Here is a 14,354-nt window from a genome sequence, read left to right as displayed (position 1 = left end):
TGAGGACAATTGCATGGAATATTTGGTGACATTACATACATAAACACCCTTTTCAATTATTTTCAAGATGAAGCTTAAATCATGAAACACAATGATGCAATCAATTACGCAACATAGGCACCTGTGTGAAACAGCAATTCTTCAAAAAGTTCCTGGCGTGAATGAGATCTATGACAAAGACATCACACAAGGAAGGACATGACCCCTTGAGGACCTGGGTCTTATTGCACAGAGGAGAATCAGGAACATGTGATTGAATGAAAGGGGGAGGCAGGGATCTCAGGGTGGGTTTCAGTAAATTGGAATTTACAGGGAAAGCTAATGGGATCTGCTAAGGCTATTGGATGGCTGCATCGATACTTGATTAATACCAACTGAAGGAAGAAGAGGAGACTGACTCTCTGAGGTCTGACTGACTTTGAAAGGAGGTAGGCAGGCAGAACAAAAGAATAGACAGAGTTCCAGAAGATGAGAGAAAGAGGCAGTGAGATAGGGGGTGAGACAGCCCCAGATTAACCCACAAAGGAGTGAGAGGTAGGTACAATTTAAGAGGATAAGGAGAGAGCGAGAGAGAGAGAGACAGCGAGAGAGGAAGGAGGGGTGTGTGTGTGTGTGAGATTGACTCACCATGTAGTGCAGGTCGTCGAAGCCATTGAGCAGCAGCTTGCTCTCATACTGCGGCAGCCCCACGTGTTCCAGCCAGTCTCCCACGGGCTGATCCAGCAGCCGCCCAGCCGCCCCACCTGCAGACAGAGGGAAGCGCTTGAGCAGGGAGAAGCCTTTGAGCCGGTAGCAGCGGCACTCCGACGACGACACATGGCACTGCCACATCATCCTGGGCCAGCAGAACCGAGCGCACCAGCACCACGAGGGCAGGGGAGACAGCGTGACGGTGGCACCACAGTGGGCAGGGGAGACAGCGTGACCGTGGCACCACAGTGGGCAGGCGGTGGCTCCCGCACAACAGCGGAGGCCAAACCACTTTCACCTGGGATCGAGTTAAAGACCACTGGGTCTCAGGGGGCGAGGGGCTTCTGGTCCCCTCTCCTAGTTAACACCTAGAATGCTGTTTCCACTCTGCTCTGGTTACCAGCTCAAAAGCACTCAAAAACAGAAATACATTCAACAGGTTCGAGAACAGCCACACATCTAACATTTTCCTGCTTAGACAAAAATGGTCCATATACTACATTCTATTTACACAAGATGGGTTCCCTTGAAACAGGAAATAGGATATTCTGTCTAAAGTTGCAAGCTTGCTGATTCCTCCTCCGCTGACTTGCTCCAGTTGTTAATGAGGGAGAGGATCTCTGAAACGAGAGAGAAGCGTATCACAGCAGTTGGGGGGTTTCTCTCCCAGTGAAAAGTTCTTTAGAACTCGCACGGAGCAGAAGGAGACGAACGATTAAGACAGTTCATCCGTGGCCCATCCCAGTTTCTCGCCACTTCTCCACACGGTCAGCAGATCACACGCCAGGCAGGAGTCTCCCACCTGGACTACAAGTGTGAATCAGGAAACCCAGCGTGGCAGAGAGGAACGACAGACCGCGGTGATAATTGAAAACAGAGTGACAGTAATTAGCTTTAGATGGCTATGATGAATCAATCAAGGTTACTAGCTGTGCTTAGAATTAACTGAATGTCTACATGTGACTCCTGAAACAGAAGACACTGGAGTTGGGTGGGTAAGTGCTGAGATGGGGCATTCACTCTGGACCTGTAAACAATTTAATCTAATACATTAAGTAACTCATTCTGATCAAAGCTAACTCAAAACATGCACCTTTGAGTTAATCCTAACGATTTAGGCTGTAAATGGTCACACGCTCGCATGACTTGGGATCAACATCACTCATTTAACTCAAAGCTGGATATTAAAACATTCCAGCAGAAATAATCTGTCCCCCTGTGCAGCCATCTGCCATCACCACTTGGTTGGTCTAGTATCCTTCAAATTAACTGCAAATCATTTAAATATTTAAAAATTAGGGCACTCACTGCTTTCAGGCCAATCTTGAGAATCAGTTATTTCTGTGCCGAAATGATGTAATAGATACAGTAGATTTAAGTCATCAATACAGAGATATCTAATGCGAAACAATCTATATTACAATCAATACGTTGTTAACCTATAGAAACGCTACTACAACCCCTGACCCAGTTCTGATCCTGTCATAATACACAGAACATACTGTACACACACACACACGTTAGTCCTCACAGCACACACACTTCAGTCCTGTCCACAGCCACTACACTTCAGATTAGGAACAAATCTAGCAAGTATCCAGAGTCCACTACTTCATGCAGCTTTTAAGACCTGCTGCAAGTCTCCAGGTTAAACTCCTATGCTGCCGGCATGAAAGCTTTGAGACCGCAGTTCTTAAGGCACACAGTCTGTTTGTCACTGCTCGAGTCTAACGGCAGGCTCCCTTCTGCTTTAACTCAGATACTCCACTCAAGATGTTCAGGCAAACGGACGGTCCGCACACAATCCTAGAGATGCTCGAGGTGGTGTCCTTCCATTGTCTGGACTGTTCACAGTACTGCTGCCTGAGATTCCTCGCTCTCTCGCTCTCTTTCTCACTCACTCTGACTCCCGACTTCCAACTCGCTTGCTCTTCATCCATTACTCCCTCCCCTTCCCTTTCCCTCCACTCTCTCCTTCTCTCTTTCTCTGAGACACCACAGGGCTGCTGTTCATTGTCTGTGAGTGTGAGCTGCTGCCATTCATTTCAGCTACAGGGAACCCTGTCCCTCACTGCTTTCACTTGTCCTCTGTTAGTCCCTGATCTTTTGATCACCATCCCTTTCTTTTTTCTTTCTATATCTCTCCATCTGCCAGCAGAGAAGAATAGGACAGGGACTTGGGACAGGTTCTATAGGGACCAGCAATGGGGAACTTCATAGCTCCGCCGCTATCTACCACCACCACTGTGGAATACACTGAACTCGATCAGAAGACAGAACAGAGTCTTTTCACATGGTGTGCAACAGAAAGACAGCCTTCCTCAAGAAGCCTTTCCTAGCAGCAGGTCCCATGATCCCATGACAGTCAACTCATTGAGATGGTGCTAAGGGGTGTGGCTGGTGGAAAATATGCTTTAGTTGATTTAGGCTCACAGAGGAAGGTTAACAACCCAAACAGCCCCCGGAGCGCAGCAGAGGCCGTCCTGGGCAACAGCTTTACTGCAGTGGGCTTGCCTTATTCTTGCCTTAATGCATGTTTGCAAGGTCAAATGAGCTCATTCCCTGAAATACATGCCTCTTAATATATTAACAGCTCACTCCAAATGCAGACCACAACAAACAAGCGAAAAACAGCCAGAATGCAATAACGAGATGGCCAACGGTTTTCCTTTTTTCTCTTTCTTCATTGGAACATCGCCGTGGGCTTAACGTTCAAGGCTGGTTCATCTTCCTTCTGTGACTGTAAAGAAGCAGCATGTTGTGGAGAGGAGCAGAGGAGGAGGCTGACAGGAATGGAGGCCATGCTTCTGGTTCACTCCCACAGTCCCCTGGTCCCTGAGTGACTATCCATCGGAGCTAAAGGACAGCTTTACAGGAGAGTAGCAGACTGTACTTTAGGTTAACATAGGTGGTATATTTAGTGCACATAATTCTGTGACTGCACAGATATCTGTTAAAATGGGTCTATAGTAAATGGTTCCTTCCAAGTTTAGCCATATTGTCCTGCAGCCACAAAGGAAACGAGGGCAAAACCAGCGAGTGGGGGGTACAGTGTCGGACCCCCAGTGAAGACATTTTGGCAGAAGTGGTGTACCAATCTGGGTCAGAAAACAGTGTCTGAGACAGCCTTAAACCAAGGACAGCCACAGTGTGAGCCAATGGATTCATGTCCTTACAGTAAACCTTCTACTTAGGTTACATAGAACACACTGGGAATTGTTGAAAGTAATTTCTAACAATGGCTGAATAAACTCAACTATTAATCTACATTCAAAATATGGCCACGTCCTTCACTGGTACTAATGTAATCTCTGGTCACCCACTATTATAACAGGTCCCTCGTGTGCTATTCAAAGAGCCAGCTGCCACCCGGATGGTACATTTGTGTGTCCGACTCAGTCATCACTAACATCAACCCATTCATCACTTCCTACATGCTCTCTGATTCCGAGGGGTTGGTGTTTAAATGTGGAAGACAAATTTTGGTTGAATGCATTCAGACTAGGTATGCCCCTTCCCTCCATGCCGTCAGTGTGGGTATCATGATTCATGTATTTACAGTATCTTTCAGTTCCCCGGCTTTAAGCTATTCACATGGCTCAAATGACTGGTCTCCAGGGACCATTACAAAGCCCAAACAACATACACATGAAGTGGTGGTGGTGGGTCCCCTAAATGCCTAAAAGACACACACAAGCACAAATAGGATGCCAAGGCGTGAACAACAATGCCAACTGAATTACATACTTTATTAAGACTAATGGCCATGGCTTTGGAGAAAACAGAAAGCAGTGAAATGGAACATTCTGGAAAAAAATTTACTTGTTGAATTATCTCGGCCAAAACAGCCAGGCGTGTAATGAAAAGGTTTTACCTTATAGCACCAGGGACACATTGTTGGAATCACAGAGCACACCATTCTAACTGGGATGGAATGGATTACACAAGATGGTAAAGGAAGATAAAGACCTAGAGGAAAGAAACTATCAAATGTATTGATTCTCTTTATACCCAACAACACACAGAACTGACTATAGGAAAGATAATACAAAGCTGGACTTTGGAAAGATGGATCATGGGAGTCTTGACCAGAAAGAGAGTTTCAATAGTAGACCAGGAAAATAAAAGTTGACATTAGGTTGGGATGTTCTTAAATGAAAATGACAGGGGAAATGTAACCTGTACCATGTTCACGAAGCAGAGTAAGTGGATACATTGCATATGCTATGATAATACTGCATGTTAAGTTATATAAAATGCTTTGGGGACTGTCATCTTACCGTACCTGGGGTAGCGTACTGCTGGTCTCTGGAGAAATCGATGCCTGCGCCAATCAGTGTCATGATCTTCTCAATCTGAGGAGAGGAACAGAGCAGTGTGTCAGAGGGAACGACAAGATGGCTGCCACACCTCTCACCAAAGGGACAATAGTTACCCACATGCATTGAATCCCACACTGCAGTACAGTAACTGTAAATGATCCCTTAAATAATGTATAATCTTGCTGACCAGACTTGTCTGAGACCGGGGGCTGTGAAAAGAGAATGAGCTAACCAATACGTAGAAATGTTATTAATTGATCAAAAATGGCTACGCATCTGAGTATCATGTTACAACTTCATTTTTAGAGGGACTGCAGGGTAGTCTAATTCATTTAATTTAAACATTTCTGTCTTATGAATCAGAATCAGACTTCAACAGGAAAGAACACACATTTGGTTAGAGGAAAAGAACTGGGGCTGCATATGATCTAGCTATTATTTCCCTACTTCAGAGAACTCTGTTTCCTTCTTTCTCCTTTCTAAATATACGACAGAAATATCTCAATCGACCCGAACCCAAGAGGACTTGTTATTGATTATTCCCCAAGAAGCATGCCTCTAACACACACAGAACACACCTCCCCCATCTCATCCATCATCCAACTATAGATGATGCTCAGGTACTCTGATAAGGTATACACACCAGACAGGCCGACCCAACATGAGAAATAGAATCCCCCATTCTAGTTCTGTGGACCCAGGGCAGAGACAGTCGACCAACAAACACTGCTGTCAGCCACTATCACAGTGTCCCCCAAACACTTCAGTCTCCACTTGCAGGACAAATGTGCTCCGTCATGAGAGACGGGCTCTATTCTTTACATGAGGCCCCTTTAGTTTGGAACAGATGGCTGTTCCACATGACTGACACTTAATTCAATCAGTGATAATTTTCAAGGAGAGATGTCATTTCACACAGGAATAATTGTAGGGTTTTGATGTAAATGTCAACAGTGCTTTTGCGCAGTTGTAAAGAAAAAGGCTAAAACTCTAAAAGCAATGGAATTTCCCTACCTAGAGCACTTTATAGTTTATGAAAAAGCCTGGTCTCTATCCAGGTGAGAGGTTCGATGCAGTGCAGAGACTAGTTATGGGGCACTCTGCGTCAGCATGTCTGATTTGAGCTTTACGCTGACCTTTTCTACAAGGAGCACCTGTGCGCCTAAGTTAAAAAATGTTGGCGCATGCAAAGACATGCAAGACAAGATTTAGGAGCACAATGGAAAATGTTTGAGATATTAAAGCTAAAATCCTTAATTTTTCTAGACGCACTGGTGCCCCTAAATTAAAATTCCAGGTCGCAGAGGAAAATATTTAGGCACATATGCAAGTACAATGGTCACAATGTAGAGCCCTGCCTCTGGTAGACACTGCATTCTGCTGCCTGGAGGCACTAGGAGAACAGGAAGCCTTATGTAAACTCTTGTTAACAACTTAATAATACTATCTACCATTCTCAACCACTAGAACTAAAGGAAGAGATGCACATATACACATCGGACCAGAATAATTAAATGTGATTGCCAGTTTCTCAGGTCAATGCACAAAGAACAGGCCTGGCCTCTATTATGTAACCTTACATTTAAAAGGAGGAGAATGAAATGCATTAGTCCCAATTCCACATGAGAGGGCTACCTTAGTCAGTTTGACACTTGGTGAGCAGTCAGTCTATGTATATTTCCCAGCAAAAAAGTTAGTGGAAATTAGCGTTCAGAGTGATCACGGTTAAATCATCATGAGAAGAGGTAGCTAACAATTGGCGCAATAAAAGAAGTTGACTATGAAAGGTCAAGCAGTGGAGCCTACTTAGGTAGGCGTCTTGCCTTACAGACAAAGCAGTGAACAACAGACTAAAAGGTTAGATTGTTAGAGTAACAAGAGTCTCACAAAAAGGTTATTCCCAAAAAAGAACAATCGTATTCACCTCCATCAATAAGAAGGACCCAGAAGAAAAGGAAAGACACACACCAGAAAGAGAAGAGTACCACAGGACCAAAAAAACCACCAACGGAGATATATGAAGGACGTGCTCTCTTACACTTTCAGAGGACTGAGATCTCCGAGGAGGTAGTGTGGGAGGCATCTGCTGGGAGAGAGTCAGGTTGTTGTTTGGTTTTCATTTCCACATTCTCATTTTTTGGCCCAGCAGAGTAAAATGTGAGAGACCAAACCTGACTTCCTACATTTGAAGAACATTCAAAATGGAAAACATAAAACAAAGTTCTATATGGCCATGACAAACATCCTCATTGGAAAGGAGAACATCCTGCATCAAGAAACAAACTGCAATTGTGAGAATACTTTGTTGATAAGCGATGCCCAAATCTTAATGCATATTAGATCATTGCAGAATTACAGTTTTTGATGCTGTAAACTATGAACCAGCATCATGCAGCCATTCGGCTGATCATTTAAAGAGCTGAAGTGTGTGGTAGTGCGTGTGTGTGTGCGCGTATTACTCCACTTGCAGGACACAGCTCTATTAGAAACACCCACACACCTCTCCATGCAGTACCATCAGAGATCAGAGCTCTCGTTTTACTGAGGGTTTTACTCTCCAGGTGTCAAACTGTTTCATGTTTTTTCTTCCATTTAGAACAATACTGGAGCTGAAGGTAGGCCCAGAAATCTCCTTGACCCTTCTATTAACATTTTTCACTGACACTATGCACACTCACAGGACTCTACACACGCATTCACACAAGAACACACATTCATACTGACTCTACACACACGCACTCACACACAATTATCATATACACTGCTGCTACTCTGTTTATCATACATCCTGATGCATACATACATATCTACCTCTATCACTCCAGTATCCCTGCACATTGCAAATATTGTATTGGAACGGATACTGGAACTGATCCTGTATATACAGTACGAGTCATATATTTAAGATTCTTGAAAGTAGCCACCCTTTGCCTTGATGACAGCTTTGCACACTCTTGGCCTTCTCTCAACCAGCTTCAAGAGGTTACCTGTAATGCATTTCAATTAATTTCAATTAATTTAACAAGGTGTGCCTTGTTAAAAGTTACATTTGTGGAATTATCTCAACCAGCTTCACCTGGAATGTTTTTCCAACAGTCTTGAAGGAGTTCCCAAATATGCTGAGCAGTTGTTGGCTTCTTTTCCTTCATTCTGCGGTCAAACTCATACCAAACCATCTCATTTCGGTTGAGGTCGGGTGGAGGCTAGGTCATCTGATGCCGCACTTCATTACTCTCCTTCTTAGTCAAATAGCCCGTACACAGCCTGCAGGTGTGTTGGGTCATTGTTCTGTTGAAAAACAAAATGATAGTCCCACTAAGTGCAATTCTGCATTCACTGCAGAATGCTGTGGTAGCCATGCTGGTTAAGTGTTCTTGAGTAGTGTTCTTGAATTCTAAATACATTTTGAATTCTAAATAAATCACTGACAGTGTCACCAGCAAAGCACCCCAACACCATCACACCTCCTCCTCCATGCTTCATGGTGGGAACCACACATGCGGAGATCATCTGTTTCACAAAGACACAGCGGTTGGAACCAAAAATTTGGACTGATCAGACCAAAGGACAGATTTCCACCGGTTTAATGTACATTGCTCGTGTGTCTTGGCCAAAGCAAGTCTCTTCTTATTATTGGTGTCCTTTAGTAGTGGTTTATTTGCAGCAATTTGACCATGAAGGACTCATTCACAGTCTCCTCTGAACAGTTAGTTGACTTTGAGATGCGTCTGGTACTTTAACTCTGAAGTATTTATTTGGGCTGCAATTTCCAAGGCTGAAAACTCTAATGAACTTGTCCTCTGAAGCAGAAGTAACTCTGGGTCTTCCTTTCCTGTGGCGGTCCTCATGAGAGTCAGTTTCATCATAGCGCCTGAATGGTTTTTGCGACTGCACTTGAAAAAACGTTCAAAGTTCTTGACATTTTCCAGATTGACTGACCATGTTTTTAAGCAATGATGGACTGGTCATTTCTCTTTGCTTATTTGAGCTGTTCTTGCCATAATACGGACTTGGTCATTTGCCAAATAGGGCAATCTTCTGTATACCACCCCTACCTTGTCACAACACAACTGATTGACTCAAATGCATTAAGAAGGACAGAAATTCCACAAATGAACTTTAAACTTCTCATGGCTGCAGGGGCAGTATGGAGTAGCTCGGATGAATAAGGTGCCCAGAGTAAACGGCCTGCTCCTCAGTCCCAGTTGCTAATATATGCATATTATTAGTACATTTGGATAGAAAACTCTGAAGTTTCTAAAACTGTTTGAATGATGTCTGTGAGTATAACATAACTCATATGGCAGGCAAAAACCTGAGAAAAAATCCAAACAGGAAGTGGGAAATCTGAGGTTTGTAGTTTTTGAACTCAACCAATATCCCACTGTGTATTCGATAGGGCTATGTTGCACTTCCTAGTGCTTCCACTAGATGTCAGCCGTGTTTAGAAACTTGAATAAGGCTTCTACTGTGATGTGGGGCCGGATGAGATCTCTTTGAGTCAGTGGTCTGGCAGAGAGCCATGTCCTGGTCATGCGCATTTCACATGAGAGCGACCTGCGTTCCATGGCTTTTCTACAGACAATGGAATGATCCAGATGGAACGTTATTGAAGTTTTATGATAAAAACATGCTAAAGATTGATTCTATACGTAGTTTGAAATGTTTCTACGTTGTGTAATATAACTTTTAGAAGTTTTCGTCCGACGTTCGGCTGGACCTGCACGAGCGTTTGGATTTGTGTACTAAACGCCCTAACAAAAGTAGCTACTTGGACATAAATAATGGACATTATCGAACAAATCAAACATTTATTGTGGAACTAGGATTCCTGGGAATGCATTCTGATGAAGATCATCAAAGGTAAGGGAATATTTATAATGTTATTTCTGATGACTCCAACATGGTGGATAAATCTTTTTTTTCTGAGCGCCGTTCTCGGATTATTGTATGGTTTGCTTTTTCCGTAAAGTTTTCTGAAATCTGACACAGCGGTTGCATTAAGGAGAGGTATATCAATAATTCCATGTGTAACACTTGTATTTTCATCAACATTTATAATGAGTATTTCTGTCAAATTGATGTGGCTATGCAAAATCACTGGATGTTTTTGGAACTAGTGAACGTAACGCGCTAATGTAAACTGATTTTTTAAATATAAATATGAACTTTATCAAACAAAACATACATGTATTGTGTAACATGAAGTCCTATGAGTGTCATCTGATGAAGATCATCAAAGGTTAGTGATACATTTTTATCTCCATTTGTGCCTTTTGTGACTCCTATCTTTGGCTGGAAAAAAGGCTGTATTTTTCTGTGGCTTGGTGGTGACCTAACATAATCGTTGGTGGTGCTTTTGCTGTAAAGCCTATTTGAAATTGAACACTGTGGTGGGATTAACAACAAGATTACCTTTAAAACGGTATAAAATACATGTATGTTTGAGGAATGTTAATTATGAGATTTCTGTTGTTTTGAATTTGGCGCCCTGCACTTTCACTGGCTGTTGTCATATCGATCCCGTTAACGGGATTGCAGCCCTAAGAAGTTTTAACAAAGCACACCTATTCATTTAAATGTTTTCCAGGTAACTACTGTACCTCATGAAGCTGGTTGAGAGAATGCCAAGAGTGGGCAAAACTGTCATCAAGGAAAAGGGTGGCTATTTTGAAGAATCTCAAATATATTTTTATATATTTTTATTTGGTTACACTTTTTGGTTACTACATGAGTACATATGTGTTATTTCATAGTTTTGATGTCTTCACTATTATTCTACAATGTAGAAAATATAAAAAATAAAGACAAATCCTGGAATGATAGGTGTGTCCAAATTTTTGACTGGTACTGTAGCTTACTGGCACTGACCCTGGAACTGTTCCTGTATATAGCTTACTTACTTCTTGTGTTTTTCTTTCTTGTGTTTTTGTTCTACTTTATAGTACTACTGATATTGATTACCGCATTGTTGGGAAAAAGCTTGTAAGAAAGGCATTTCACTGTACTTGTGCATGTGACAATGACTTGAAACTCGCTCACCAACAAAAATAAACATAGCATAACAAGCATAAACACATTTTAACCTGTAAAAACATGCGGCAGGTTGCAAATGGGACTATGACAGCAAGCGACAAGCTGGCTGGCACGCTGGCTGACTCATTCAGGTAGCCTAATTTGAAAACAGATGGGACTAAACTACCTTTCCCATCACCATCTGCTGGTTCTCCATATCAGCCTTAACTGGCAGCCTCCATACTGGCTCTCCTCTCTGTGTGCTCACTAAGGATGAGGCACATGCTCAAAAGAAAGGGGACAAGAGGGTTTAGCCTGAACCATCTGTGGAATAGGGGGGGTTCACTCCGCTTTTTGATCCCACTCTTTTCGCTCTGCCCCTCTCTCCTCATTAACTAGTCCCCTCCATGGCACTGGCACTGTTCTCTTTGCAATGAAAACACCATGGAATGACAGATCCCTCCCCCATTATAGATAGATAGGCTATGTACAGTGCCTTCGAAAAGTATTTAGACCCCTTGACTTTTTCCACATTTTGTTACGTAACAGTCTTATTCTAAAATTGATTAAATTGTTTGTTTTTTTACGCTCAATCTTCACACAATACCGCATAATGACAAAGCAAAAACAGGTTTGTAGGAAAACAGAAATATCACATTTATATAAGAATTCAGACCCTTTAATCAGTACTTTGTTGAAGTGCCTTTGGGAACGATTACAGCCTTGAGTCTTCTTGGGTATGACGCTACACACTTGGCACACCTATATTTGGGGAGTGTCTCCCATTCTTCTCTGCAGATCCTCTCAAGCTCTGTCAGGTTGGATGGGGAGCATTGCTGCACAGCTATTTTCATGTCTCTCCAGAGATGTTCGATCGGGTTCAAGCCCGGACTCTGGCTGGGCCACTCAAGGAGATTCAGACTTGTCCCAAAGCCACTCATGCATGGTCTTGGCTATGTGCTTATGGTCGTTGTCCTGTTGGAAGGTGAACCTTCGCACCGGTCTGAGGTCCTGAGCGCTGTGGAGCAGGTTTTCATCAAGGATCTCTCTGTACTTTGCTCTGTTCATCTTTGCCTCGATATTGACTAGTCTCCCAGTCCCTTCCGCTGAAAAACATCCCTACAACATGATGCTGCCACCACCATGCTTCACCGTAGGGATGGTGCCAGATTTACTCCAGATGTGACACTTAGTAGCATTCAGGACAAAGAGTTCAATCTTGGTTTCATCAGACCAGAGAATCTTGTTTCTCATGGTCTAAGATTCTTTAGGTGCCTTTTGGCAAACTCCAAGCTGGCTGTCATGTGCCTTTTACTGAAGAGTGGCTTCCATCTGGCCACTCTACCATGAAGGCCTGATTGGTGGAGGGCTGCAGAAATGGTTGTCCTTCTGGAAAGTTCTCCCATCTCCACAGAGGAACTCTGGAGCTCTGTCAGAGCTGTCGGGTTCTTGGTCACCTCCCTGACCAAGACCCTTCTCCCCCGATTGCTCAGTTTGGCCGGTCGGAAGGCTCTTGGAAGAGTCTAGGTGGTTTCAAACTTGTTACATTTAAGAATGATGGAGGCCACTGTGTTCTTCAGAAATGTTTTGGTACCCTTCCCCAGATCTGTGCCTAGAAACAATCCTGTCTCGGAGCTTTAGGGTTGGTTTTGGATCTGACATGCACTGTCAACTGTGGGATCTTATACAGACAGGTGTGTGCCTTTCCAAATCATGTCCAATCAATTGAATTTACCAAAGGTGGACTCTAATCAAGTTGTAGAAACGTCTCAAGGATGATCAATGAAAACAGGTTGCACCTGATCTCAATTGAGTCTCATAGCAAGGGGTCTGAATACTTATGTAAATAAGGTATTTATGTTTTCTAAAAACCTGTTTTCGCTTTGTCATTATGGGGTATTGTGTTTAGACTGCTGAGGATTGTTTTTAATTTAATCAATTTTAGAATAAGGCTGTAACATTTGGAAAAAGTCAAGGGGTCTGAATACTTTCCGAATGTGTGTTAGACACTCATGAGCAGAGATGTTTATTTTCAAACAGGACAGGTTTATTATGTAGAACTCTCTCGGGGAGGAGGAGCGTTGGGAATGAGAAAGAAATAAAATAACTATGAGAACAATGGATGTCATAACCATATATCATGCTGAATAAAAGACAAAAAGGTCCATAAGGATACCTTCCTTAATACTGGTATTCTCACAGGATAAGGACATTATTTTCTAAATATCTATTTATAGCTTGTGTAAAATACAATTTCGCTCACTCTAGCGTCCATAAATGTCATTGCATTGCTTCCTTTCCAAACCTGATGTTGCAATTAAACGGAGAGATTGATGAGTTGGGACAATTATCACTCTGTGGAGGAATGCTAGGTCTCCTGTAAAGTGGTTACACAAAGCTCTAAGTGTGGCCTGCCCAGATAAAGATGACAGGACTGTGGCTTCATTCAGATCTATAGGCTCTCTGTTTGCCTGCAGAATAAAACCCTTGAGTGTCATCAGTTCCCAGTAATGAGCAGTTTTGGACAATACAGCCCAGCCAGCATCCTCTGTCTGTCTGAGTGGCTGTGCTATACGCTGCTGTCTGGTAATCTAGCTAGGAGCTGTGGCTCTCAGGGGAAACTGCTAATGTGAGTAATGTTATGCTACATTCTTTCATGGAGGAGATGTCTGGATTCTATCTCCCCCTCTAGAACCTGACTGCCAAACCCTGTACCTCTCTGTAATGGTCTACCAACCTGTGATTCAGGACAATACCCTGAATACACCTCCTCCGAGCATATGGGACCCGAAAGGTGCCAATAGGAAGAAATGATTGATTACTGTACATCACACAGCTGTATACACACACCAAGCTGTGCTCCGACACACACAGACACACATTACGCACACACACTACACGGTGCTAGCACCATTCAACCTTGATATTTTGGCACCCTTCATCCAACATAAGAATCAGCTTTCAAGGGTGCAGTTGGCTGGCTGTGACAGACAGGTCTAATATACTGTGAGACTAAGTAAATACATCCTGATCTGAGCAGAGGATATAACGGCCTGGTGGTTCCTCAAGGTACAGCCTATAGGCCTACATACACAGCCAAGGAAGCTTCTCACTGGGATAGATACTCATAACCAAACACAGAGCTGAGACAAGAGAAAAGGTTTTAATCCAAATACAGGTCCTAGAGACACATCCATTGTGAGAGGGGCTCTCTAGTGTCTATGGGCACCATCAACCTGATAGGATGAGAAGAGGTCAGAGGTCAGGGGGGTGTTAAAGGTCAACAGCTGAGGAGGGAGTGAGTTAGCTACCAGGTGGGGTTGGGGT

General features: G+C 43.2%; 1 protein-coding gene across 9 annotated transcripts in view; it reads right to left on the bottom strand.

The window, feature by feature from the left end:
* Positions 1–14,354, bottom strand: part of LOC118360891 (ankyrin repeat and SAM domain-containing protein 1A-like) — a 114,369-nt gene that overhangs the window by 24,306 nt on the left and 75,709 nt on the right. For 6 of the 9 annotated variants that reach the window (XM_035740428.2, XM_035740432.2, XM_035740433.2 and 3 more), the window contains 3 exons: positions 7,051–7,098; positions 4,976–5,045; positions 628–743 (listed from right to left, as the gene is read on the bottom strand). In XM_035740428.2, coding sequence (XP_035596321.1) covers positions 628–743; positions 4,976–5,045; positions 7,051–7,098 — 234 coding nt within the window. The remainder of the gene's footprint in view (positions 1–627; positions 744–4,975; positions 5,046–7,050; positions 7,099–14,354) is intronic. The other 3 variants (XM_035740434.2, XM_035740438.2, XM_035740430.2) reach the window with 2 other exon arrangements.

The sequence above is a fragment of the Oncorhynchus keta genome, chromosome 28, assembly GCF_023373465.1.
Source record: "Oncorhynchus keta strain PuntledgeMale-10-30-2019 chromosome 28, Oket_V2, whole genome shotgun sequence".
Classification (NCBI taxonomy): Eukaryota; Metazoa; Chordata; class Actinopteri; order Salmoniformes; family Salmonidae; genus Oncorhynchus; species Oncorhynchus keta.
Note: the sequence above shows the minus strand (reverse complement) of the source record. Positions and strands in the feature narration are given on the sequence as shown.